General features: G+C 35.7%; 1 protein-coding gene across 3 annotated transcripts; it reads right to left on the bottom strand.

The window, feature by feature from the left end:
• Positions 1 to 1,960: 1,960 nt before the first annotated feature.
• papolg (poly(A) polymerase gamma) lies at positions 1,961 to 23,471 on the bottom strand. Of its 3 annotated transcripts, XM_016663171.1 has the most exons (24): positions 23,058 to 23,468; positions 19,972 to 20,130; positions 17,041 to 17,107; positions 16,879 to 16,960; positions 14,320 to 14,429; positions 14,170 to 14,223; positions 13,936 to 14,047; positions 13,774 to 13,863; positions 13,150 to 13,288; positions 12,990 to 13,062; positions 11,407 to 11,527; positions 10,103 to 10,187; positions 9,762 to 9,815; positions 8,859 to 8,978; positions 8,676 to 8,785; positions 8,163 to 8,284; positions 7,910 to 8,067; positions 6,881 to 7,032; positions 6,408 to 6,592; positions 6,250 to 6,333; positions 5,408 to 5,467; positions 5,234 to 5,337; positions 5,056 to 5,156; positions 1,961 to 4,301 (listed from the first exon to the last, which is right to left on the bottom strand). In XM_016663171.1, the coding sequence occupies exons 1-24, from the start codon at positions 23,072 to 23,074 to the stop codon at positions 4,126 to 4,128; spliced, it is 2,535 nt and encodes an 844-aa protein (XP_016518657.1). In that variant the 5' UTR covers positions 23,075 to 23,468; the 3' UTR covers positions 1,961 to 4,125. The 3 variants fall into 3 exon arrangements, with proteins under 3 accessions (XP_016518657.1, XP_007576447.1, XP_007576448.1); XM_007576385.2 differs by lacking the exons at positions 1,961 to 4,301; positions 5,056 to 5,156; positions 5,234 to 5,337 and having other exon boundaries at positions 5,360 to 5,467; positions 23,058 to 23,469; XM_007576386.2 differs by lacking the exons at positions 1,961 to 4,301; positions 5,056 to 5,156; positions 5,234 to 5,337; ... (10 more) ...; positions 11,407 to 11,527; positions 12,990 to 13,062 and having other exon boundaries at positions 13,146 to 13,288; positions 23,058 to 23,471.
• Between the last annotated feature and the right edge of the window lie 917 nt (positions 23,472 to 24,388).

Raw genomic sequence — 24,388 nt, 5'->3', positions numbered from 1 at the left:
TCCCCCCTCCCCAACGTCCGTCACAGGTTTTTTTTCCCAATGGACCAATCAGAAGCCTCGAAAGGATCTGGAGAGGCGGGGCCTCACCATAGTGCGGGATGCTACTAGCTAGCTAGCGCTTCCTCATCGCTCAGCAGCGGTGACGAAAGGTTTTGAAACACCCCCGACCTAAATGTTTCCGGATTATCACATTAAAAGAGTACGTATATGTATATAAATATAAAATTTTAAATAAGTTAAAATATTATTAAAAATATTATTAAAAAGTAAATTTATTTGAGAAACTGTAATACGAAGTGAAACACATTATGTAGCTTAATTACATACAGGCGGATATGATTTTAAAAGCATATTTAAAATTAGAATATTGCATCATGCTAACAATAACAAAATACAGAAATCTAACCTCAAAAGTTTGTTAAATACCTGTTTAAATGTAAGTTTTCAAGACAAATGGTCTTCATTGAATGTATATTCTAATTTATTATGATTAAATATGTATCTTTATGCAAATGGTTTTAAAAAAATAATGTAAAGAGGCCAGTGTGGAAAAAATATACATATTTGTATTTAGCCTCCCTTTGAAGTTTATATCCCAAATTAAAATCCAGAGCAACCAGTTAGCTAATTAGTTAGTGAAGTAGAAAAATTATGAAAACATGTCATTGAATAATAGGATGTTTTTTTCTTCTTTTATTAAAATCTGTCTTGACTTGGTATTTGACCAGCAAATATTCTGAGAATATATATATTTTTAATTTTCATATTTAATACCAAAGCAGTTTTAATGCCTGTTGTAAAATAAAAACAATCATTGTTGACAGAGGTCATATTTAAGTATTTTAAGTTATTTCTTCTTTATTTCATCCACTTCATGTCATACACCAACAGTAAAACAATCCCGCATGATGACGTCACCACCATGCTTGCTAGTTAGCCTGGACTAAAGAAAATCCTCAATCACAAAAACCAAAAAGAAAAAGACAAAGTTCAAATAAAATGAGTGATATGCTTTCCCATTGATTCAGAATGAATGTTTTGATCATTATAGTTAAAACTGACAAAATAACAAAAAAGTGAAATTGAGAATACATTTTCGTTAACCGAAATAAATAAATAAAAAAGTTAATTGGAGAAAACTGAGTGGAACTCTATTGTGTTTATCAAAAAAAAACTTTTTGAAATTACAGATATATTCTCACTTTTTGTGTTTACAAACCTATCAGTCCTTTGAACTGATGTGATTTTTTATTTTATTTTATTTTTTACATCAGTTGTCGACAAATTATGGCACTCCATAATCCACCTGCGGCGCTAATGCTAGTCCACAAAATGGCGGCAGCACAAGTTGAGATAAAACACCAGTCAGTTGGTTGTTCAAGAATAATTGAAAACTTTTTAAAGTGTCTCCTGTTTACCAAATCGATGTAAACATAATCACAATACTTTGATCTTTATGAAAAAACAAACATTTAACTAATAAAACTAGCAAACACATTCTAAAACCTAAAACTGAATTAGACAAAAAGTCAATATGAAATAAAACCCACAAACGATTATAACTCTGGCTCTGATTTATTTATTTTTTGTAGAATTTTATTCATAGTTTTATTTATTTTTTTGGTCGAGACATTTTTGGATGCAGTGCAGCCGGAAGGATTATGATGGGTAACCATGGCAACAAGTGTTTTTACAACTGGGAACAGCTGATTAGTGACAAATCCTCAAAAATATGATTGCAAATCATCTGCTTAACGGCTATTGAGCAGTTAGCACGTCATGAATGTCATAAAGCAACAATGTTCAGTCAGAGTCCTCTTCAGAATCACTGTGAAACCGACTGCTACTGGAGATCCTTCGTTCCCACGGCGACTCTGAAGATACTTCAACATTTATTTTCTCTTTAGGGTGAATATTGGAACACATCAAAAGAAAATAAATGAATGAATAAAGACAGACGTTTTTGTTTTTTAAGGGGTTTAATGGATGTATGATTCATTTAAAGGAAGTGGTAAACACATACAAAAATACCCTTTCAATACATTTTAGAAACAAACATCTAAATGACTTGTGTTAAATGTTTCTGAACAGCAGAAATGAGTCGTCTGAAACAGAGTGGTGCAGATATTCAAAAAAAAAAAAAAGACCTAGCTGCTATGAATGCTATTAAAACAAAAAGATCACATGGTACAAATATGCATATATAAATAATGTGATAAGAAAACCCCCAATAATGACAAAAGATGCCTTTTTGGAAAAAACAAAACAAAACAAACAAAAAAAAACAGCCCTCTGTACATTTTAGTTTGGGAAACTGATTCTGGAAAAAAAAGAAGCATTAATGAAGAAAGAGCGTCAGTAGTAGCATCACTCGACACATACATCAAACACAAAGCCACTCGGCGTCTACAGGGCGGGTCAGGGTGGGGGGGGAGTGGACGCATCTCCGGACAGCCCACCCACTCCCACTGACACCCACTCAACCTGTGGACCCACAAGATGCCTTCTAAGAACCTCCACAGGAGGCGCAGAGGGTTAGCACCCGAAACAAAGGGAATATTCTCTCTCTTACACGTCGCTAAACGCTTGCACGCAGCCAGCCAGTCATCCAAAACAAAACTTAACACAAAAACAAAAATAAAGATTTTCTTAAACTACAAAACAAAAAGAAAAAAAAAATCACCAATATGAGATTCGGTTTGATCCGAAAGAGTCTTTACAGTTAGAGGTTGGAGAGAAACAGAATCACGGCGGAGTATTAGGGCCACACAATGAAAAATGACAAAATAAAATAAAATTACAAAAATAAAGTTGTAATATTACGAGAATGTATTAAGAAAATAAAGTCAAAATTATACAAGAACAAAGTAATAAGAGAATAAAGTGATATTACAAGTTGAAATTATACCAGAATAAAACCGAAATAATATGAAAATAAAGTCAACATTTCGAGAATAGTAAGAATAAAGTTGCAGTATTACCAGAATAAAGATGTAATTTTACGAGAATAAAATCATAGTACTGCGACTTTATTCTCAGAATACTTTGACTTTCTTCTCATAATATTATTACTTCAGTTATAAAGTAATATATTTACTTTATAACTAGTTCTCGCAATATTACTATTCCCCTAATGACTACCAGTTTAGTCTCTCATTTTCACAACTTTATTCTTGTCACTTTATTATTTTGTTTTCTTAGTGCGGCCCCAACACTCCATCGTAACGGTACGGACGTGGTGGATCCAGTTCTCCTGACTTTCTGCCAATCAGGTGGAAAAATGCCAAACTGGTACTAAACACATTCTGGTAGCGCTTACCTGCTGATCTTTATGAGGAGAACTCACCGAAACACGGGACAGAGACACGGTACGCAGCGTTGTGGCTGGTCGCTCTGTGATGTGACAAAGATAAAAAAAACAAAACAAAAAACAAAACATTTCCATTCCTGTCGTACAGGCTGCTTCTGTTTGCTCTTATCGAACTCGTATAGCGGCTAAAAAAAAAAAGGAAACATTCCAGGGATGGAGACGATTTGTTGGTACAAGCGACAAAGAAAAAAAAAAACAAAAATAAATTTTTTAAACTTTTTCTTTTTAGATAAAACTACAATAGAATAATCAAAAGACTTGATGATCTTTTGTTTTTGTGTGTTTTTTTTTAAAGACAAAAAGTTATGTACATCAACATTTACAGTACGGGTGTGAAGGAAATGTGGGAGAATGACCAAACATGAGCTCTCTCTCTCCAGCAGAGTGAATAAGAAGAAGCGCCTATTTTTTTATTATTATTATAATTATTATTATTATTAAAACATCATCTGAAAAAGAAAGAAAGGAGGAAACAAAGGAATCTGACATAAAGAACAGCTCATCTCCCAGGGCTATGTTTGTGAAACACAGATGGAAAAGGAAGAGGAGACGGAGTAAAAAACTGCTGCTGTAGTTCTCGTGTCTCTGAGCGGGTCGGCGCCGGAAGAAAACCCGAAACGTCTGCGCCGACGCTTCCATCCTGCTGCGTCACGGTTCGCACAGACCGACCTGAAGATGATCCAAAATGTCGCCGTTTGGCTCGACTGTGGAGGCTCCGCCCACTGCGGCGGCGGCACGGTTCTGGTGCGGCCCGTTCAGGCTATGTGGATCCGGGCCTTCTCTGTTTCCTTCAGCCGCTTCGCCTGCTCCTCCACCGACGGGGAGTGGGGTCGTTTAGAGGTCGCGCCGTTCAGGGGATCGGCGACTCGGCTGACCAGCGTGGGGATGGAGCTGCCAACAGGGGGCGCTGTGTGCTTAGGGGCCGCATGTTCTACCGAGGAAAGAAGATTTAAAATATCTTAAAATAGATATTCAACAAATATATTAAATATTAGCAAAGACAGCAGCTCAATTAAAATTTTTAGGGTCACGATTTGATTAAGAAAAATTTTTGATTTGGAAAAAATTTGAATCACAATTTTTAATTCAAAAATAATTTTTGAACAATTTTCAACTCAGAAAATTTCAGATTTTGAAACCATTTTTGAACCAGAAAATTTTGGATTCAGGAATATTTCTCAAAAAATTTTTTCAATTCAGAAACATTTTGGATTCAGAAAAAAAATACAGATTTGAAATATTTTAACAAATTTCAATTCAAAAACAATTTTCCAAACATTCTGGATTCAGAAACGATTTGATTCAGAAACCGTTTTTGATTCCAACAATTTTCAATTCCGAAACCAATTTTTCTATTTAAATGGTTTAGAGTTTCTGTTTTAAATATCTATTTAAAAAAGTTAAAAAAGTTCCAAAGTGCATCAGATTATATCCTTTTACATTTAAACAAAAACGTTTGTGTATAAAATTCTGTAACTTAAGGGGGAAATAATTTTTTAGGGAATTATTTACTTAAAACAAGCTCTTATATTTAACAGAAACATTTATTTTAAGTTACTTTTTGTATCTTATTTGAAGTGTACTAAGATATTTGCACTAGAAACTATTACTTGGTAATAATTTGCGTTTTTCATAATTTGAAGCTCTTCTTTAACATTTCCTGTACGGAGGAGAGTTGGACTCACTTGATCCAATGACGGGAATGGACATGCCCTTCTCCTCGCTGGCGGCCGCAGCGTCTGGGTTCAGCGTTCCCTCGAACAGCGGCGGCTTGGGCGGCGTGACGCTGCTCAGACACAGACATAACCTCAGCGGCGTCGCCCAGAAAACCAGAAACGTTCAGAAACGGGTTAAATTTGTTACTTGTGACGGTTGAGCGCGAGTTTGATGGAGTTCTTCACGACGCGGCAGCTGTTGCTGGCCGGCAGCGGCGACGAGGCGTCAGGCAGCTCCATGCTGGGAAGTCTCTGGAAACGGCAACAGGGACGTTTAAAAGATAAAATGAGCCAAAACGTTTAATGAAACCGAGATAAATACCTGCGTTCTCGAGGTATCGATGGTTGGAATGGGTTTGGCCTTTGATCCAGAGTGAGGCGGCTAGCGGAGAGAAGAAGAAACAACAACAACGTTCTGTTCATCAACACGATTCTAAAAGATCCGACGGCAGATTGAAACCAAAACATCGAGATTTTATCTGGAAACGGCTGAAAAACGATCAGTTCAAAGTTCAAATTCACCGTAAATTTACTTCAGATCATTTATTAATAACAGATTCAACGAAAACGACGAGCAGATGAGTTTCTGGAAGGAAGGAAGAGAGGAAAGGGAGGGAGGAAGAAAGGAAGGAAGGAAGAAAGGGAGGGAGGAAGAAAGGAACAGAGGAAAGAAGGAAGAAAGGAGAAGAAGAAAGGAAGGAAAAAGAAAGATGGAAAAGTAGGAAGGAAAAAGAAGGAAAGGAAGGAAAGAAGGACGAATCGAATGAGAAGGACGGAAATAAAGGATATAAAGGAAGGAAAGATGGAGGAAAGGAGAAAAGGAAGAAGGAAAGACATGATGGAGGGAAGGAAGAAAGAAAAGACAGAAGGAAGGAAGAAAGCATGGAGGGAATTTAGAAAAGAAAGGAGGAAAGAGAAAATAAGAAAAAGAAAGAAGAAAGGAGGGAAGGAGAACAGCAGCAAAATGATGTAAGAAAGGAAGGATGGAAGAAGACAAGAAGGATGGCGGAAGTGTTGAAGTGTTTTTGTTCGGAGGAAAAGGCTGTAAGAAATAAAAATCAAGCCTTGAATTCCAGGCCTTCCTTCTTTCCAAACTTTTCCAAACCTAAATTAAAATCCAGACCATCGAAGCTGCAGCAGAAAACAAAATGGAGGACGACTCACGGTGCCGGGCGCCTCGCCATGAGGGCTGCAGTCCGACGACGGCGGGTACGGCTCCTTGAACGTCGAGTCGTCGCTGGGCACCGCCTGCAGCCAAACACAGGAACCAGTTAGCTTTCCCTGCACCAGAACTCTGAGCCGGTTCAGAACCGAAGACTCACGTCCGAGTCCTTGTGCCTCTTGGCGAGGTCGTCCTGCGTGGGCGAGTGCGGCCTCTTGGTGGCGGCGGCGGGGGCGGGAGGCTCCTCCAGGCCGTTGGGCTCCTCCTTAGGGCTGCTGGGCTTCACCGCGTCACTCAGGGCGCCGCTGATGGACGAGCCGGCGGGCGGCGAGCAGCGAGCGGCGTCTGCATGGAGAGGAGAGGGAGCGATGCGTTCAGGGTCCACTGGGAAATATCAGTTATACAGAAGATGAGGAACTGAACACAGGAAATGATGCAGAGGAAACCTGTGACATCAGGGAGGGAGGAAGGAAGGAGGGAGAGAAGGAATGAAGGAGAGAGGGAAAGAAGGAAGGAAAGGAGAAAGGATAGATGGATTGTGAGAAGTTGTGATGCATTCAGGTCCAACTGGACATGTCAGTTTCTCAGATAAGCTGCTGATGCTCTGATCAAACCAAAATCAGATGAACTCGCCTTGTTCTGTAGCAGCAGCTGATGCTGCCGGCTGCGCCGCCGCCGCGCTCGATGACACGGCTGCTGCTGCGGCAGCACTTGTTTGAGGCGTGGCGGCGGCTGCGCTCGGCGCTGGAGACGTCTCCAGGCAAATCTGCTTTGGCGGACTCACTCTGCGGACAGGAAGGGGACAAAGTCAACACCAGATCTTTGGAAGTTTTTTTTGTTTTGTTGCTGCACCTTCTTCTAAAAGTTGCAGCCAAAGTTGAACTTTTTAATTTTTTTTAAGTTTATTTTTGTCATGATTTGACAAAAACACTGAAATTTCTGAAAAAAAGAGGATTTTTACATAAATATGTATAATGCAAATAAGCTCTTTCTTAAAACAGAACCCTTAATCAGAGTTTGGTAGTAACTAGTTACGTTTACTTGAGTAACTTTCTTGAAGAAAAAAAAAGTACTTTATGGAGTATTTTTACTCGAGTAAAATTTCTGGATTTTCTGCCCACTGAGGGAAAAAACAAACATGTTTTAACCAGAAATTCACCAGACTCAGACACACACCTGCAGTTTCTGTTAAAGTTTCAAAGTTTTTTATTGAATGAAACTGATTTGGAATTTTTTTTTTTACTTTTGTTACTTATATAAATAATTGTCATTTTCATCCTTAAAATACCAACATTTCCACTTAACTTCTCATTTTGTTCCATCTGATGATGTAATCTTTAAATATTAAATGATAATTTGATCAGTTACTACTTGAGTAAACTTTTTATCAAATACTTTTTTACTCTTGAGTAATTTCTTGGACGGCTACCTTTTACTTTTACATGAGTAAAAATATGTTGAAGTGTTGCTACTCTTAAGTTCTGGTGGTAACAGATTTGTGGATGAAAAGCTGCAGTTAAACTCCACAGCAGAAGAAGAAGAAATGTTAAGGAGATTGGTCAGATTTGCGTAAAACTTGCGACTAATGAGTGAATTTGCATCAACAGTTGCGTTCTCAACTTCCAGGAGGAACAGAACGAAGCGTTTAAAAAGTAAGTGCACCCTTCGTCGGTGTCCGACGCGGGTTTGAGGGGTTTGCTGCTCGGGGAGCTGAAGGGCGTCCCTGAGTCGGTGTCTCTGGAGCTGTCCAGGTGGCTGCTGTCCAGGGAGATCCGCTTCGAACTTCCACCGTTCGAACTTCGGTTCAGCTCCGCTATGCTCTGCGGAGGAGAAGAACGAAAGAATAAACAAAACGAGAAACAGAAAACAACACAAAACAAGTACTAACAACAAAAAGAAACGCAAAACAACAAACCCTTTTCTTCTTCTGCACCAGTTCGGGGGGGAGATACTGATGGAGCTGTTTCTTCTTCACGTGCGTCGCCTCGATTTTCATCCCGTCTTTCAGCATGTTGATGTTATTAGCTTGTCTGTACACTACAGGGAAATGAATGTAATTAGCAAAGGAGGAACTTTTTGATAAAAGTTTTTTATTGAAAGAAACCGATTTAAATAAAAAAAATGGCTTGATTTTTTTACTTTATGAGTTATTGTCATTTTAGTCCTTAAAATAAACAAAATCTCCACATAAACTTTATATTTTGGTCCATCTGATGATGCAACATTTAAACATTAAATGATTGATAATTTGATCAGGTGATCAGTACTTGAGTAAACTTTTTACCAAATACCTTTATTGCTACTTTTTACTTTTACTTGAGTAAAAACAAGTTGACGTTGTGCTATTTTTACTCAAGTACAACTTTTGGGGACTGTGTACGTAAGCCACAGCTCTATGCTAAGCTACGTTAGCGTCTGGAAGCCGTACCCGTGTCTGTGAAGGACTGAATGTCAAACGTGAGGTCGATGTTCACACTCTCTGCGTTCTCCACCTTCTTGAAGATGATCCCAATAAACCACATGGAGACAAAGTCGTTTCTGCGGCAGAAAAGCACAAATTTTAACGGTTTTCAGGGCCCGACCTGGACTCGTCGTGAGCGCGGGGACTCACTCGTTGCGGTTGTCTTTGGAGCCGGGGAAGGACTGCGGGTTGACGTGAGCCAGCGTGATGTACTCGTTCCTCTCCAGGTTCCCCACCAGAACGCGGATCTTCGACTCTACGAGGCCGATCCTGGGAGAAGCGTTGAAGCAAAGTGAGATTCATCTTCTTTAAAATTTAACAGATGAAGTCTGATCTGCAGAAACCTTTATGCCAACGCTGGGCGATAAAATCAGATTTTATTTTCCTTAAAAAGAACTTACAGATGACAGAAAACATTTTTAAAAATTGGTTTTATTTCAACCTTCCCTTCTGAGAGCTGACCTGATTTAACAGAGAAAAAAATAAATATTGTCAAATACGATGGCAGCTCTACGGTGAAATAGGGAAACAATAATATAATAAAAAACTGATTTTTCAATAATTAAATCTTAAAAGAAAAAAACAAATCAATAGTATGAATTTATCTCCCACCTCTACTTTATGCTGGTTTTACTCTTTATAGGTTTATGTTTGAGTAAAATGAACATTTTCTTTTATTCTATGAACTCCTGACAACATATCTCTGAAAGTCAAAGCAAAAATTTTGTGTTTATTTGCCGAAAATGAGAAATGGGCAAAATAACGAAAAAGATGCAGAGCTTTAAGACCTCAGATAATGCAAAGAAATCACGTTTATATTCATTTAGAAACAATAATAAAGTTTTAACTCAGAAGCAGAGGGCTCCATTTTTTCCAGAGCTGTACATCAAGACTTGAAACAAAAATCTTAATTTTTTAACGCACATTTTCCAGCTAAGAGCGAAGCAGCTGCCATTTCCTACTGAAAGTTGGATGATTTTCTGTTAAATCAGACGACTGAGTGAAACATTTTGAGCTCAGAGAGTAGAAATGAGGATCACCAGTAACACTTACCATTCTAAGTGGTTTTCCTCTGTGGATGCACTGGCAGTAAGAACAATGTAATGCCTGTCGGGACAAAACATGTTTAGAGAAACCTTAAAACATTTCGAGTCATCAGTGATCTGAGGAATTCCCTTAAATATCTGTCAAATGTTGGGATGTAAAGAGTTGAGCCTCATGAACCAGATTTGATCCGTTATGTAGGCCGTCCACATTTTATTCTGTGGTTGCAACAACTTTTTTTTCCACTGCATTTGAATATTTTAGAGTAAAGGAAACCTCATCCTCAAGCATTGGAGGCAGTTCTTGTTTTGTAAGATACATCTGAACAAAAACAAACAACAAAGACGTACTTGTACTTTTGGAAAAAGTTGGGTGGCTCAAAGAGCTTCGGCCATTCTGCTTTGCCTTGCAGAATCTCGTCTGTGACGCTGAGACCTGTTCAGGACAAACAGACGAGTGACTGGAGGTCAAATTAAAGGACGGGTCTCCGAGTCTGATCCTTGAGATCCAAACACTCACTCAGCTCCTGCAGACTAGCGGCAGCAGCAGTTAGCAAACACCTGGTGGGAAAGCTCATCATATCAGGCCTAAGAGCGGCACTGAACGGCTTCATGGAGGAGCATTATTGACTTACTTAAAGAGACAGACGCCCAATTTCTTTAAAGTCATGTTTGTTTTTAATAACTGAAGGAAGCAGTTACTTGATTTTGCTTTAAAGTGTCATTATGTGTCTTGAAAATACCCAACAATGACTCTTTAAACACACTTTTTGTCAATCCCGTGTTTTTGTTTCTAAAAAATACACGTATTTTATGTTATTTTCTAATTTTAAATGTCATGTTTTCATTAACTGTAATTAAGAGAAATAAAACGTTGGTGTGTAATTAATCTATAATACGTTTCACTTTATGATGAAGCTCCTGAAATAATTAGGTTTTTCAGTAATATTTAAATTTAAACCAATTCTGAATTAAAATATTAAAATGTAAATATTAAATGTAATTTAAATTTAATTTACAAATAATCTTTCAACACGCTCTTCACCTAAATTTACAAAGTTTGCGTTTTTCTAACACTATGAAATATTAAAATATTTTTTACTTTAATGTTAAAATAAAGTCAACATCACTATTTGAATATTAGACTAGAGTTATTGTCATTGCACAGTAACATGTATAATAAAATTAATAGTGCAGCACAAGACTAGGCAGAAATATGATCCCTTAGTTTATCTGAATTCTGCTTTTGGATCAGTTTTATTTAATAAAGTGACACATTTTAGTAAAGATTAAACATCAGTTGTATTAGATTTATCACAGCTGACAAGCCTAAAAAATGTTTTAAAAAACATCAGCTCAATGATTGAAACTGGATTTACTGTAATTTAATTTTGTCCACTTGTTGTTCCAGCTGCGTTTTTACAAAATACTTGGAGAAAATACACAAATTTTGTCTAAATCAAGCAATAAAAAAAACAGTAAAATAAGCAGGTTAGAGAAACCCTAAAACATTACGGTTTAATAAGGCGGGACGTTTTAATTGCCAGACATCCGGAGCGAACGCGTTCAGATCGTTTACATTAAACTCGCATCTGGCTCTGGAGGGTTGGAGCTGCGAGACATTCAATGTCTCCGGGAAAACAAAGCAGCGTTACCGTGTTTGAACTCCTCCGTCATGATGGTGCGCGTTGACGTGGAAACGTTGTAGGTGGAGTTCTGCTGGGGGTACGCAGGCGTGATGATGGGCATCAGGTGGTATCTGTCAGACGGGTTCACCTGGGAAAAAAAAAAGAGGAACAAGAGTTGGATTCTCTTTACAGACGAGAACACAAACACACCCACGCTGCCGGACAAAATGACTTCCATGTTTCCACTGCATGTCCTCCTTCATGTGCAGAAATTAGAGAACAACTTTATAAACTTTTACGCCACAATAGAGCTGAGCTAAAGCTCTTCTAATAAACTATGTGATGCTTTAAAATGTCTTAGTTCAATTGCATTTATGAAAGACATTTAAATATAAGCAAAAATAAACAAATACGGAGTAAACAATCATTAAGTATGAAAATATCATTTACAGCTCAGAACTACATCTGGATATTTATTGTTTATTTAAACATTACAACAACAACAAAAAACAACAAACTATTACAATTTAGTTTACTTCTTCAGTTAGTTTCTCCAAGTCTTCATCTCCCAAGAAAGCTTCTGCATATTTTACAAATGTTTTCCATGACTTTTCATTTATTTGGACTAAATTAAAATAAGACAGACAAATTATTCAAATGCATTTATTGCTGAAGGAACACAAAACTTTACACAAATGTTTGAAAAAGTTAGTTTATTTTTGGTAGCAGAATGATTTATGAGCAAATAAACATTTATTTTATTTAACAGAAGTACCAGCTCACACCCTGGTTGAAAAATAAGATATGCTGCAGCGCCCCCTGGTGTAAAAATCTATTGGATACAAGTAATAAAAATCAAACTGCGGCAAATAAAAAGCAGCTTTTGACATTAGGACGTCTACATGTAATCTAACTTACAAAAGCACAGATGCAACTTTGTGATTTTGAATTTCACAGGTTGCTCAATCGTAATAATTCAATTAAAAAGGTAAAAATTAAAATGGATTTGCTACAGAGTAATAAAAGTTTCAGTGAAAAAACCCCTAAACCTGAGTTTCTAAATAAATAAATAATAATAATAATAATAATAATAATAATAACTACACAACACTAATAAAAATACATTCTGGATACATCTGTACATTGAAGCTGCAGTGAATCGCAAAAACTCCTCTTCACGATTTTTGCAGCTACATCTGTTACTTGTGCACTTTTCCTACCACAGCTTTTCCTTCCATTTAACTTTCCATCACAATTCTTGGCTGCAGCACTCTGAAACAGCCGGTTTCCACATAAGTTAATCTTCAAAATGATAAAAAAAAGAGTTTGTATAATATTTCCCAGACAATGTGAACGTTTTGTTTGTCACTAAGGCCCATTTATAAAATGCTACAGGAATAAAAGCTTGTAATACATCACTCTGTATGTAATAAATCTTTCTACCAAGTTTCACTTCTTGAACTGAAATAAATCAGTTATTTCAGAGTCTTTTCTGCAGTTCTTGTTTATTTGTATTGAATGGTTAAAGCTGCGTTTTCCTAGCAGAATGAAATGCTCAGGAGCTTCTTCTCCTTAAACTCATCCAGAAACAAACCGCCGCTCATACTCACTCTGGGGTCCCAAACAGGTAAATTGAGATTACTGTCCTCAGGTTGTTTCAGTAGCACAGGATTCGGCCATTCCCTGCAGAGGGGAGAAAGTACAAAAACACAGTAAATAAATGCTGGAGAACTGAAGTTAACCAGAGCAACGACGAACCTCTGAACTCACCATTTAGAGAAAACCAGGAAGAACTTGTGAACGAGTGTGGCGGCTACGGCGTTGGGGTAGAGCTGGCAGGTCCGGGCCACCAGCATGGCCCATGAAACTCCACCCAGAAAACCCAGGATGTTGGAGTAGATCCCTCGGCCTGCAGCCACGAAGAGCACAAGAAACGTTTGGTCGTAAATATCCCAAAAACTGAGCATCACTAAGGGCATCACTACTTCAACATCAGATGGACCAAAATATAAAATAATATGCAAATTTTGGTATGTTTAGGACCAAAATGACAATAATTCATATAAGTAACAAAAATATATAATAAAGTCAGGAAAAAGAAAAAAAATTTCCAAATCAGTTTCTTTCAATATAAAACGTATAAAACAAAAAAAACTGCAGGTGTGTGTCTGAGTTTTTATGAAGTTCTGGTTAAAACATGTTTGTTTTTCATTCAGTAGGTAGAAAATCCAGAACTTTTACTCAAGAGTAGAAACACTTCATAACACAATTACTCAAGTAAAAGTAAAAAGCATAATAAAAATACTCCTAAAAGTAAATTTATTTCAAATGTAACTGGTTATTACCCAGCTCTGAATTTGCCTTAAACATGTGATCAGCTGTTGATTTACTTACGTTTCGCCCAGAGTTTGATGGCTCTCAATGTCAACCTGAAGTTCTCTTTGTTTGGCACCAGGTATAAAATTTCATCCGTTACTCGACAACCTGCAACAATAAAGTCTAATTAATAAACTCAGGGCACAAGGACTCCGTCTGAACGCGATCCGAGCCGCGTACCGTTAAGGCTTCGGATGCACCGAATGTCCAAGTTCTTCAGGATGGAGTCGCCCCGCAGGTCCAGGTTGTCTGGAATGGACTGTAAGGCCAATCTGGCAAAAAGCAGGTCAATCTGCAAACAATAACCCATATGGACTCTGAGTTTCAACGTGATATTTTGTGATGCCACTGTAAAAACGATACAAATATTTAAAAATAAAAAGGTAACTGTGTGGCTGTGATTTTACAGCTCACCTCAATCCCATCAAATTTGAATTTTATCACAGGTACAAAAGCGTCTTCAACAGCCTGGAGGAGAAGAGAAACAGATAAAAACATAACAAAAAAACTGATAAAAACTTTCACTTTTAAAAACAAGTGCAGGTGGTTTAGTTAAATACGGACCCTGAGGTCCTTGATCTCTTCATGCTGTTTCAATTTCTCAAAGAAAGACTGGAAAAAGTCGGTTCTCTCTACGTGCCGCGGCGCCACACACAAGGCATCAATATCAGCTCCTGCAACAAATAATAAATGTAATCAAAGATTATCAAGTTCAATAGTTAAAACATTTTGACATTGAAGAGCAGAGACATTAATCTCCAACAAGTGAAAAAAAAAAATTTTATCAGAGGACACACACTGGCCAACACGCTGCCTCAACAAGTGTAAACATTTCTCAGTATTATTTTATCAAGACATTATATGAATATTCTACAAAACCGTACAGAAAAATAATTTATCCAAAGATTTAAAGCTGCAGAACATAAAACTGTTTACTTATTTGTTGAAACACTCAACATGTTGTGACAGTTTTCTGTGACACATAATCTGTTAAAAGATCGATCTGTCCCGAGCAAAATCAACCACTCAGAGCCAGGAGGCGGGGCTTAGCGCTGTCAATCAACTCATGTACTTGCTGCTAAATGTGCTAATGTCAGAGAAACAGCGATGTCATCTGTGGCTATGCTAACTAGCCTTCGCATTCACAACAAGCTATACTAGCTGCAGTGAAACAGAGCAAGGGAGGCAGGGTGATTAGCAGCGCTAAGACCCGCCCCCTGGTTCTGATTGGATGTTTCTACTTACCACTGGGAGAAGGCAGAGAGCTCGATTTTTAACAGATTAGCTGATACCATATTAAATAAATCAATTAGTTTAAGTAAATTACAATTAATAAATTAAATTCATAAATTTTATGAATTCATTTAATAAATTTATATCTCACCATGGCATGGAGACAGATTAATCAAATATGTAAAACAAATACATTTCATTTTATAGAAGTCACGTACTGCAGCTTTAAGACAAAAAAAATGTCTTTGGCACAAAAACTCAACTATGATGGATTTATGACATATTTTATATTTTGGTGGACATCAGTGTTAGTACAGATCCTATGCAATGTTTTATAAATGAGACCCCCGCCCTCTCCCGAGTAGTATTCTTAAAAAATACTCTTAAAATTCTACCAATAGAATAAAATAAACTTATTTCCTCCATTATACAGCTCTAGAAAAATTAAGAGATCACTTAAAATGATCAGTTCTCTGGTTTTACTTTTATTGGTCTGTTTGAATAAAATGAACATTGTTCTTTTATTCTATGAACTACTGACAACATGTCTCCTAAAATACCAAGCAAAAATTTAGCATTTATTTGCAGAAAATGAAAAATGGTCAAAATGAAAAAGATGCTTTCAGACCTCCAATAACACAAAGAAAACAAGTTTATATTCATTTAGAAACAACAAAACTAGTGTTTTAACTCAGGAAGAGTTCAGAAATCAGTATTTGATGGAGTAACCAGGAGGTTTTCAGTGGGGTTCAGTGCAGTGGACTCTTCATTTTTTCCAGAGCTGTAGGTGAGTTTTGCATGCATATATTTGACCTTTTGCTCGTGTTGTTTTCCTGAGCAGATGGACACAAACGGTTCAGTCCTCACTGTCACAAAAACACAAGAACAAAAGAACCTAACAAAGCAGGCCGGAGCTTCTAATGAGCCGACAAACTGAGCTTTTAAAAACACAATGGAGTCAGACGCCTGCTTATGGCTCTGGCTGAATGCTCCGTCCCTTTTCACCGCAAAGCCAAAAAGAACCGGTACCAGATGAGCACTTTAATCTTGTTGTTGGACTTTCGAGCCAAAATATCTGCTTTGATGGCATAAAAACATGACAGCATTGTGCTCAACTTCAGTTCTTGTGTTTTAAATACTTTCTGATTTCAAAGAATTAACCGCCTCCTCAGGTTCTGCAGCATACAAATATAATATAAATTATTAAGTGGAATATGAATTAAGGTGAACCGAATGAGTGCAGGGGTGTCAAACTCATTTACGTTTTGGGCCAAATCAAGATCATTAAGGCATTAAAGGGCCGGTTGGTACTGATAAAACCTATTAGAATATCAATAAATTCTTAAAATTAAATATTACTGAACATATTTTCAGTCCATCCAGGATTTCGTGATACTTTTTGTGATTTTTTGCAATAAAAATCAAAGTGTTTGTGGTACTAATCTAGAAATATTTGCACTTATTTATGACGGTAAGTGCGACTTTTTATTACTCACTGTATAGATCACGGACTATAATCTCACATCAATTAAGGCTGAAGCAGCTGCTTAGTACAAGTAAAGTTTTTAATAATTTTGGAGAAAAATCAGCAATAAACTCCCAATTATGTATCAGGTATTTATTGATTTTTGTGTAAATTTCCACGATAATTCTCAAGAAACTAGAGTGACTGATTGATATAATTTGGCAGTAAACAGATAAAAACTGCATTGATTTGATTGATAACATGATATTTAAGCACATTTAGTGTTTAGTCTAGAATCTAGAGGGCCACATAAACAGCTACGGCGGGCCGGATTTGGCCCACAGGCCTCGAGTTTGACAAATGTGAACTAAGCAACGTAGCACCCAGGACTTGGCTTTAACTATGCTGCAGAAATAACGACGTACCTTTTGTGTGAACTCCAAGTCTGTATGAACCAAATGTAAAAATCTTTCCTCCAACACAACTAATAGCAGACGGTGGAAGGTTCTGCAGGACAGAAATGGTGATGAGTGAGAGAAACGATGGAGAGTTCGCATCCTCAGCATCCAAGAAACAGACAGACGTACCTTTAATTCACTGATCTCTGCGATCCATTCTTTAACTAAGTTATTCAACTTCCCAAGAACAGCGAGTCTGAAAGGAGAAACAGAAGTTCAGCATGGGCGTCTTTACAAAATCAGCTATTTTATCAAACATATAGATGGGAATAAAATAGCATTTTTAGTGGATTGAACAGGTGCAAATTGTTACAACTCTATGCAGCATAGACGTTTTCATGTAAAAAAAGAAAATAAAAATAGGGTTTTACCCTAAACTCTGAGCAGTAATGTAGTTTAGAAAAGAAATGTTACTCAGAAAGAGGCTAACAAACCATAAACTGTCCCAGAGGTTATTGCAATAAACAACAATATTGTTGTTTTGAAACCATTTTCAAATAATATAAAGCAAGAACACATTCTCAAAGATCAATAAACTTTAAATTTTAATGAACATTTAACACTGGAACTGGAAGACATTTTAAATATCTAAAATAAACAAAACAAGAGAAATGCATAAAATTAATTACAAAGTCTCTGTAAACAAAATTATCCTTTAAAAAAGGGGGCTAGTTAAAACAAAAGCACCAGACTGAAGACTTTTATCAACCAGTTTTAGGCAGAAAGAAAGAAAAGAGAAAAACGATAAACTATACAAATTGAAATTACTGAGTTTGTTTTAGTTTATCATGCGATTAAATGATTTACTGCGACAGACCAACTCAGAAATTAGCCTAATTTATCCACATGTGAAGAGCGAAGACACTCAAAATGTAGAAAAATGCCAACAATGAAAAACGTAACCTGAGCTTTAATGTTGATGTTAGAAATATTTTTACCTCCATCATTTGCTACAAATAAAACATTCACTAAATTGCTACGTTGTTGCATTAAAATCTTAATTTTTTCAAAAACAAAACAAAAAAATTGTATTTTTAATGTACTTCTAAAATTGAACAAAAAAGACCAAATTAAGTGAAAATTCTCCAGAATGTGAATTTTTAAAATCTGATTAATCAAAAATCGTCAGAATATTCTATTACTGAAATAATCGTAATCTGCAGCCCTACTCAGAGTGAAGCCACTGCTCCTGCAAAGCCTCCTGGGAGTTTCCCTTTGGAGGTTTTCCAAGCAGGTCACACAGGGAGCAGAAAGACTTTATATTTCTGCCGACCTGAAATCACCTTGGGTTCGCCCAGGTGTGAGCGGCAGAGAGAGAGATTTATGTGGGTTTCCCTCCTGGACCGGTTACCTTCACAACCCGACTCTAAGCAAAGCAGAACTCAAACGATGCGTTGATAAGCAGTGATGCAGCTACTGCTGAAACGATTAATCCGATTAATCGATTACTAGAATAATCGTCAACTAAGTTAGCAACCGATTAATCGTTAAATGGAGTATGAAGACTCTGGAAAAAAAGGCATTTGGTGGAAAAAAAAACATTCAGAGCAATAAATAAGCCAAAACTTTACACCAAAAATATAAATTTTGCATTAAAGGTAAAATTAAACCTTTGTAAATTTTGTCAATTTGAGTTACTGTTTTTATTTATACTTTTATTCAACTTGTTTTCCGTTTAATGTTTAATATTTCTGTATTTTATTTTTATTGCTTTAATATTTGTTTCATGTTATGACGGTGTAAATTGGTCAACTGCTGTTTTAAATGTAATTTGACATTGACATAAATACGTTTGGGCCAAAAATCAAGTGGTATAGTTTTAGTTTTATGCTACAGTATTGAAATTTAGTGTATAAAATGTTTTAATTTTGTATTTAAAAAAAATTTAATGATTTATTTATTTTCATCTTTTAATGCATTTCTAATATTGTATAAAAAGACTTAAATTATTAAATGAAAAATCTTTAGAATTGCCATTTTTAAGTGGGCACACTTGCAGTTAAGGACAATTAATAAATATTAATTAATAACTATTATTATTAATAATATTAATAGTGAGCATTTAACCAAAAACATTTAACATTTATTAACATGAGATTTTGGCTGGCTCTTTAATGTTTCTTTTTTTTTTACAAAAACAAATATCTAGACGTTAAATTACCCCGGTAATTATTGCGATAAATAATAGTATTGTTGTTTTGAGACCATTTTCAAGTAATTATTTGATGACATAATAATGTAAGTTCACTTTCTTAAGGATCAATAAACTTTAATTTAGTAAAGAACACCTCACTCAAAGATATTTTAAAAGTATATAAAAACATGACTAAGCCTGTTGCAATAAGCAATTAATCACATAAAAATTTAAAAAATGAGCTTGATCATTTCCATTCTAGTTAATACTTTTAAAGGGAAATTTTTGTTTATAGAGACATCATAATGCAGGGGTGTCCAAACTTTTTTACCAAGTCGAAAATTCTCATGGGCCAAGAAAAAAATAAATAAAGCAAATAAATCATCGCATTTTTTTTTTTTTTGAAAAGCGAAATATTTTTTATTGTAGATCCAAATAATTTTTTTAAATGACTATATTCTAAGTTGAACAACTTAAGAAATAAATTGTATAAATAAATTAAATATCAATTAATTTATCTAATAAATTAAAAGCTGGTTTGTGTGCAACAAACTTGGCTTTTCAGTACAAAACAAAAGTTTGGCTATAAAAAAAATTATTCACAAAATTAAATTAATTACTATACTATTATCAATACATTACTTGAAAATGGTCCAAAATAACGATATCATCGTTAACGGTATAGTTTTTATGACAATTTATTGCAAAACGTTTTAATCCCGACAGGCCAAGATGCAACAACCAAAAACAATGAACAAAAATAAAAACCTACACACAACCGAAACCATAAATAAAATGGATTGTGAAATCTTTGTAAACAAAATTGTCCTGCATTAAAGTATCAGAATGAAAATCAACTTCTAATTGATTAATTGTGACAGGGTTAGTCTGGATTAATGTGGTTTAAAGTAAAGTGAAAACCTCACCTGTGGTTCAGCTCCTCTTCGTCCTCAAAGACACCGAAAGGTTTCATAGCGTCACAGAGTTTCTTGGTGTACAAATGGTCTATTTCTCGTGGGGGAGCCAGGCTGATGGCCGAGGTGATGCCATAGTGTTTCTGAGGCTGCTGCCCACCAGGCATGGCGCTGCGAGAGAGAGAAAATAAAAACACAGTGAATTACTCCTTAATAATGTTTCCACAGCTTGAACAAAAACATTAAGACATTTTTAACCAACATTTGAGGGAGATATTCTGACACGCTTCACTTGCACCATGGCAACAATTTGACCAAATTTCAGCCATTAGAAGAGACGTCTATCAAAATTTAATTTGTACCGAACAGATTTTTCCTGTCGGTAGAAATAAACCGATAACAGCAACAATGAGGGATTTTGGTTGGTTTTCCCAGCCTAGTGATACGAATAAAAAAGCAATAATTGATGGAAAATTAATGTTCAGAAATGGTTGTTTTAGGTTTTCCTTCAAATAAAAAGTGATTATAGTGACTATTGTTACTATATAAAGAGGAGTTTTGAGACATTTAGTGAAAAACTGATATTTCCCAACAGGGAAATACTTATTAAATGCGAGATCTTCTCCACATTATTTGATTTGTAAGAATTGGTTTTGATCAAGACAAAACATGTCCATGAGAAATTTGGTAAACATAGATAGCTAAACCGTGTTTAGTTTTGTTTACATGAAATAGACATGTTACTATCAGTCAACCTGCAGCAGAATTTAACTTTTTAATGAACTAAATAGTTTGCACTGAATTTATTAATTTTAGACCTACAGAGGAACAATCACAGCTTCAGTAATTACAACTAGAAACTAGAGATCGAGCTCGAAATCTGGGTGTAGATTTTGAGCTTTCAAACCTTCAGATTTTGATCTGAAGGTTCAGGCCTGAACCTTCAGAACAGCATAAAGACGGTTACAAAGTTGGCCTTCTATCATCACATTTTCAGGATTAAATCACAAATGCCTCAGCAAAATCTAGAGAAACTCGTATATGTCACTGTCGTTAATCACATTGATTGCTGTAACAATGCTCTTACAGGTCTGCCTTAAAAAAAAAAATCAATCAATCAATCAATCAGACTCAAAACACCGCTGCTGACTTACTCACTAAAACTAGAGCACATCAACCAGTTTTAAAGTCACTGGCTCCCTGTAGCTCAAAGAATAGACTTTAAAATACTGCTGTTAGTTTATAAATCACTGAATGGTTTAGCACTAAATTACATTAAAGATCTGCTCTTGTTGCATCAACCTCCTTCAGGTTCAAGTCAAATTTCTAAGCATGGAGACGCAGCGTTTGGATTTTATGCTCCACAAATCTGAAATAAACTTCCAGAAAACTGCTGAAACACCGACTTCCTTTAAATCAAGGTTAAAAATCGATATGCTTGAACTTTTCTTTGATTTATAACTGAAACATTAGTTGTGGTCTGCAGTTCAACGATTCCTGCTTTCCTTACTTATGCCACTGCAGACCTTTGGTATTTTCACTATATTCTCATCATGAGGAGAATTTTTAATTGCCGTAGTGCTTAAATGTGCCAAACAAATAGATATGCATGTAAAAAAGAATCAGCTGAATAAAGAGGTGAGCATGTACTTTTCTAGCCCAAGCAAAGTGTGGTATCAAAAAAAATACATAAATATCCTAATTTTCAGAATTTACTTTGGCAAAAACTATACACAATGTTTTCGGAAGCTCTTTATAATATTTAAACTATAATAATCTAAAGTAGCAAACTTGACCTCAATGTGAATAGAGAAACATTACAACTAAATTAACTAATTTTCCCTATTTTTGATATCAGATATCAGTGTAAATTGAGTGACATTAATCATCCCAGAAGTTAAAATTTGAAAATGACGCAAATGTCTTTATTTTTACCCTGCATAAGTCACCCCAATATGAAATAATGAAAGACATTTTAATACATTTAAAATGATTTGTTTTGACATACAACTACAAGAATGTGCTATTCACAATATTTGGATTTTCCACGTTTTAGCAATCATAATTCATTACACATTTGATGTCATGATACAATAAACACCTGTAAAAGTTTGTCTGTGGTTGAAGATAAATACTTTCTAATTTAATGGCAGGATGTTTTTTGCTTCAATTTTTAATTGTGAAAATATAATATTTCAAATTACCTTTGACTTACATTTGTCATAATCAGTGAAAAGTTAGATAATTTGCTGGAAACATTGAGAATATTTTTTTGATCATTTTTTAATGAACACTTTTGTGACATAGCTCAGATTTCAAAAACACTAAAACTCAGAATTTTATATTTTTAAAAAGACAACTGTTTTAATTGTAACCTGCAGACATTATTTTGGCATCATTTACAAAGCATTTTAATGCACCCTGTAAAGAAATAGTTTGTTTTGATACAAAACTCCTTTAGTTTACATAACAATTGATTTAAAAATTGTAATAACGAAAAGCTATTGTTTGTTTTGGCATACTATTTCAATTTAGAACTTACTGAATGTCTCCCGTTTGGAAGCTGCTAGCATTTTAAGTTGATCAGTTTGAGACTTATTGCCGGGAAAACTCCAAACTCTTCACTGACAGCAATGAGCGTAATTAGTATTACTTCACCAACAAGCTTAAACTATTATATTTTTGTACATTTCAAAAGTTTGAGAGTAGCTTTAACAAAATAATGGCACAAAAAGTTTAAATATGAACCTCAGTCAGGCTGCTAGCTGAGAGGCTACAAACAGGTTGGAAGAGCTAACAAATTAGCTAATTTAGCAGGTAGGCAAGTTTTTGCTGGCCGATACGGAAGCGGCTCTTTAACTAATTACCCCCTTTCCGGTTAAAGTCATTAATATTTTACATTTACCTAAACAAAAACCATTAAGGTGTATGTATTCATTTTCTGCAAAAGTTTACAAACAACAAAGAAGCTAAGCAGCAAACGGCGGCTGCAGGCCTTGTTGTGACAGCTGGCTAACATTAGCTTTTAGCCTATTCTTCATGAACGCGAGCAGAAAACCCGCTCAGAAAGTACAAACCGTCCCGCATGCATGACTTACCTTGACATTTCTTTCATGACACTAAAAAGCTTGCAATGTTTTTTGTTTTAAATACGTAAAAAAAGAAAGTAAGAAAGTCAGCCAGTGGGGATGACAACAGCCTCGACCTGATTTCAACAATGGTCACTTTCCAGAGAACAGTTCAAACCTTCCCACTGAACCGGAATCACTACTTGGGAGCTAACGAATCCGCTCGAAATCCCGCAGGAACATTCATATCTAATTTATCCTCCAACCCCAAGCAGAGTTTTGACAAATGGTAGCGAGCCAAGCACGCGTTTAAGTGCTGTTGTGGGTTATTTTTAGATCCCAAACTACAAATGTAACGGTGTTTGTTGCCCGACGTCTGCGTGCACCACGCTGAACAACCACCGTCAAGAGGCACCGCCTCACAGAGGGCCACAGATCACGTGATCACGTCGGACTGACGCTGTTACGTAACTAGCGTGTTTCGTTTTCTTAAAAACGCTTTTTAAGCTCTGTTTTAACCCTCGTAACGGTCATTTATTGAATAATAGTGCTGTTTTTCGTGTAAACAAATTGAAGTTGATATATTTTTTTACGGATAAACAGATTTGTTCCAGGGCTCCAGTGAAAGTTTTCACTTTCACGTAAAGAATTTACATTTTAAAAGTGAAACAAGCCGTGATTTAAACTATTGAACATTAATAACTATATTAATAATCTAAATTTAAAAAGTATTTGACGAGAAAAAGCTTTATTTCTAATGCATGATATGTCAAATTCATTGCTTTTAATCGACAGCAATCCGATGTTCCGTTGTTTTAATTTACTCTAAAAAATAAAATAAAATAAAAAAAGCAAGTGAGCTATTGTCCGTAGTATTCTTATTGTAGAACTTTGTCTACAATTTTGCTGTCTTGTAATATCATTAATATATATAATCATTAATATAATTAATATAATTGTCTATGAATAATGCTGTTATTTCCATCCATCCTTACATTTAATAAGTTTTTCACAAAAGTCTTTGAAGTAATGCATACCGTATAAAACAGCTTCCTCTAGTGGAGACAGTGGAGAAATTATTTCAGCCAAACGTTTCACCAATATTGAACAATATGTGTGCAAAATGTTGTGAAACGCGCTCACGCGTTTTTCGAAGACACGATTAAAAATAAATAGATAAATATACTTATATTTATCTAGACTTTTAACTCACTAAGGTGATTCTAGTCCTTAATGCCAATTTTTTTTAGATCTGCAAGATTATTTAGACATCTTCAAATCTGCTGTCAGATCTCTTCCTATGACAAAGTATAAAAGTAATCTTCAGAATAGGTTATAATGATGTGAGAAAGCAAAAGGTT

The sequence above is a fragment of the Poecilia formosa genome, unplaced genomic scaffold (assembly GCF_000485575.1).
Source record: "Poecilia formosa unplaced genomic scaffold, Poecilia_formosa-5.1.2 Scaffold406, whole genome shotgun sequence".
Classification (NCBI taxonomy): Eukaryota; Metazoa; Chordata; class Actinopteri; order Cyprinodontiformes; family Poeciliidae; genus Poecilia; species Poecilia formosa.
The sequence above is the reverse complement of the archived record's forward strand: the minus strand, read 5'-3'. Positions and strand labels throughout refer to the sequence as shown.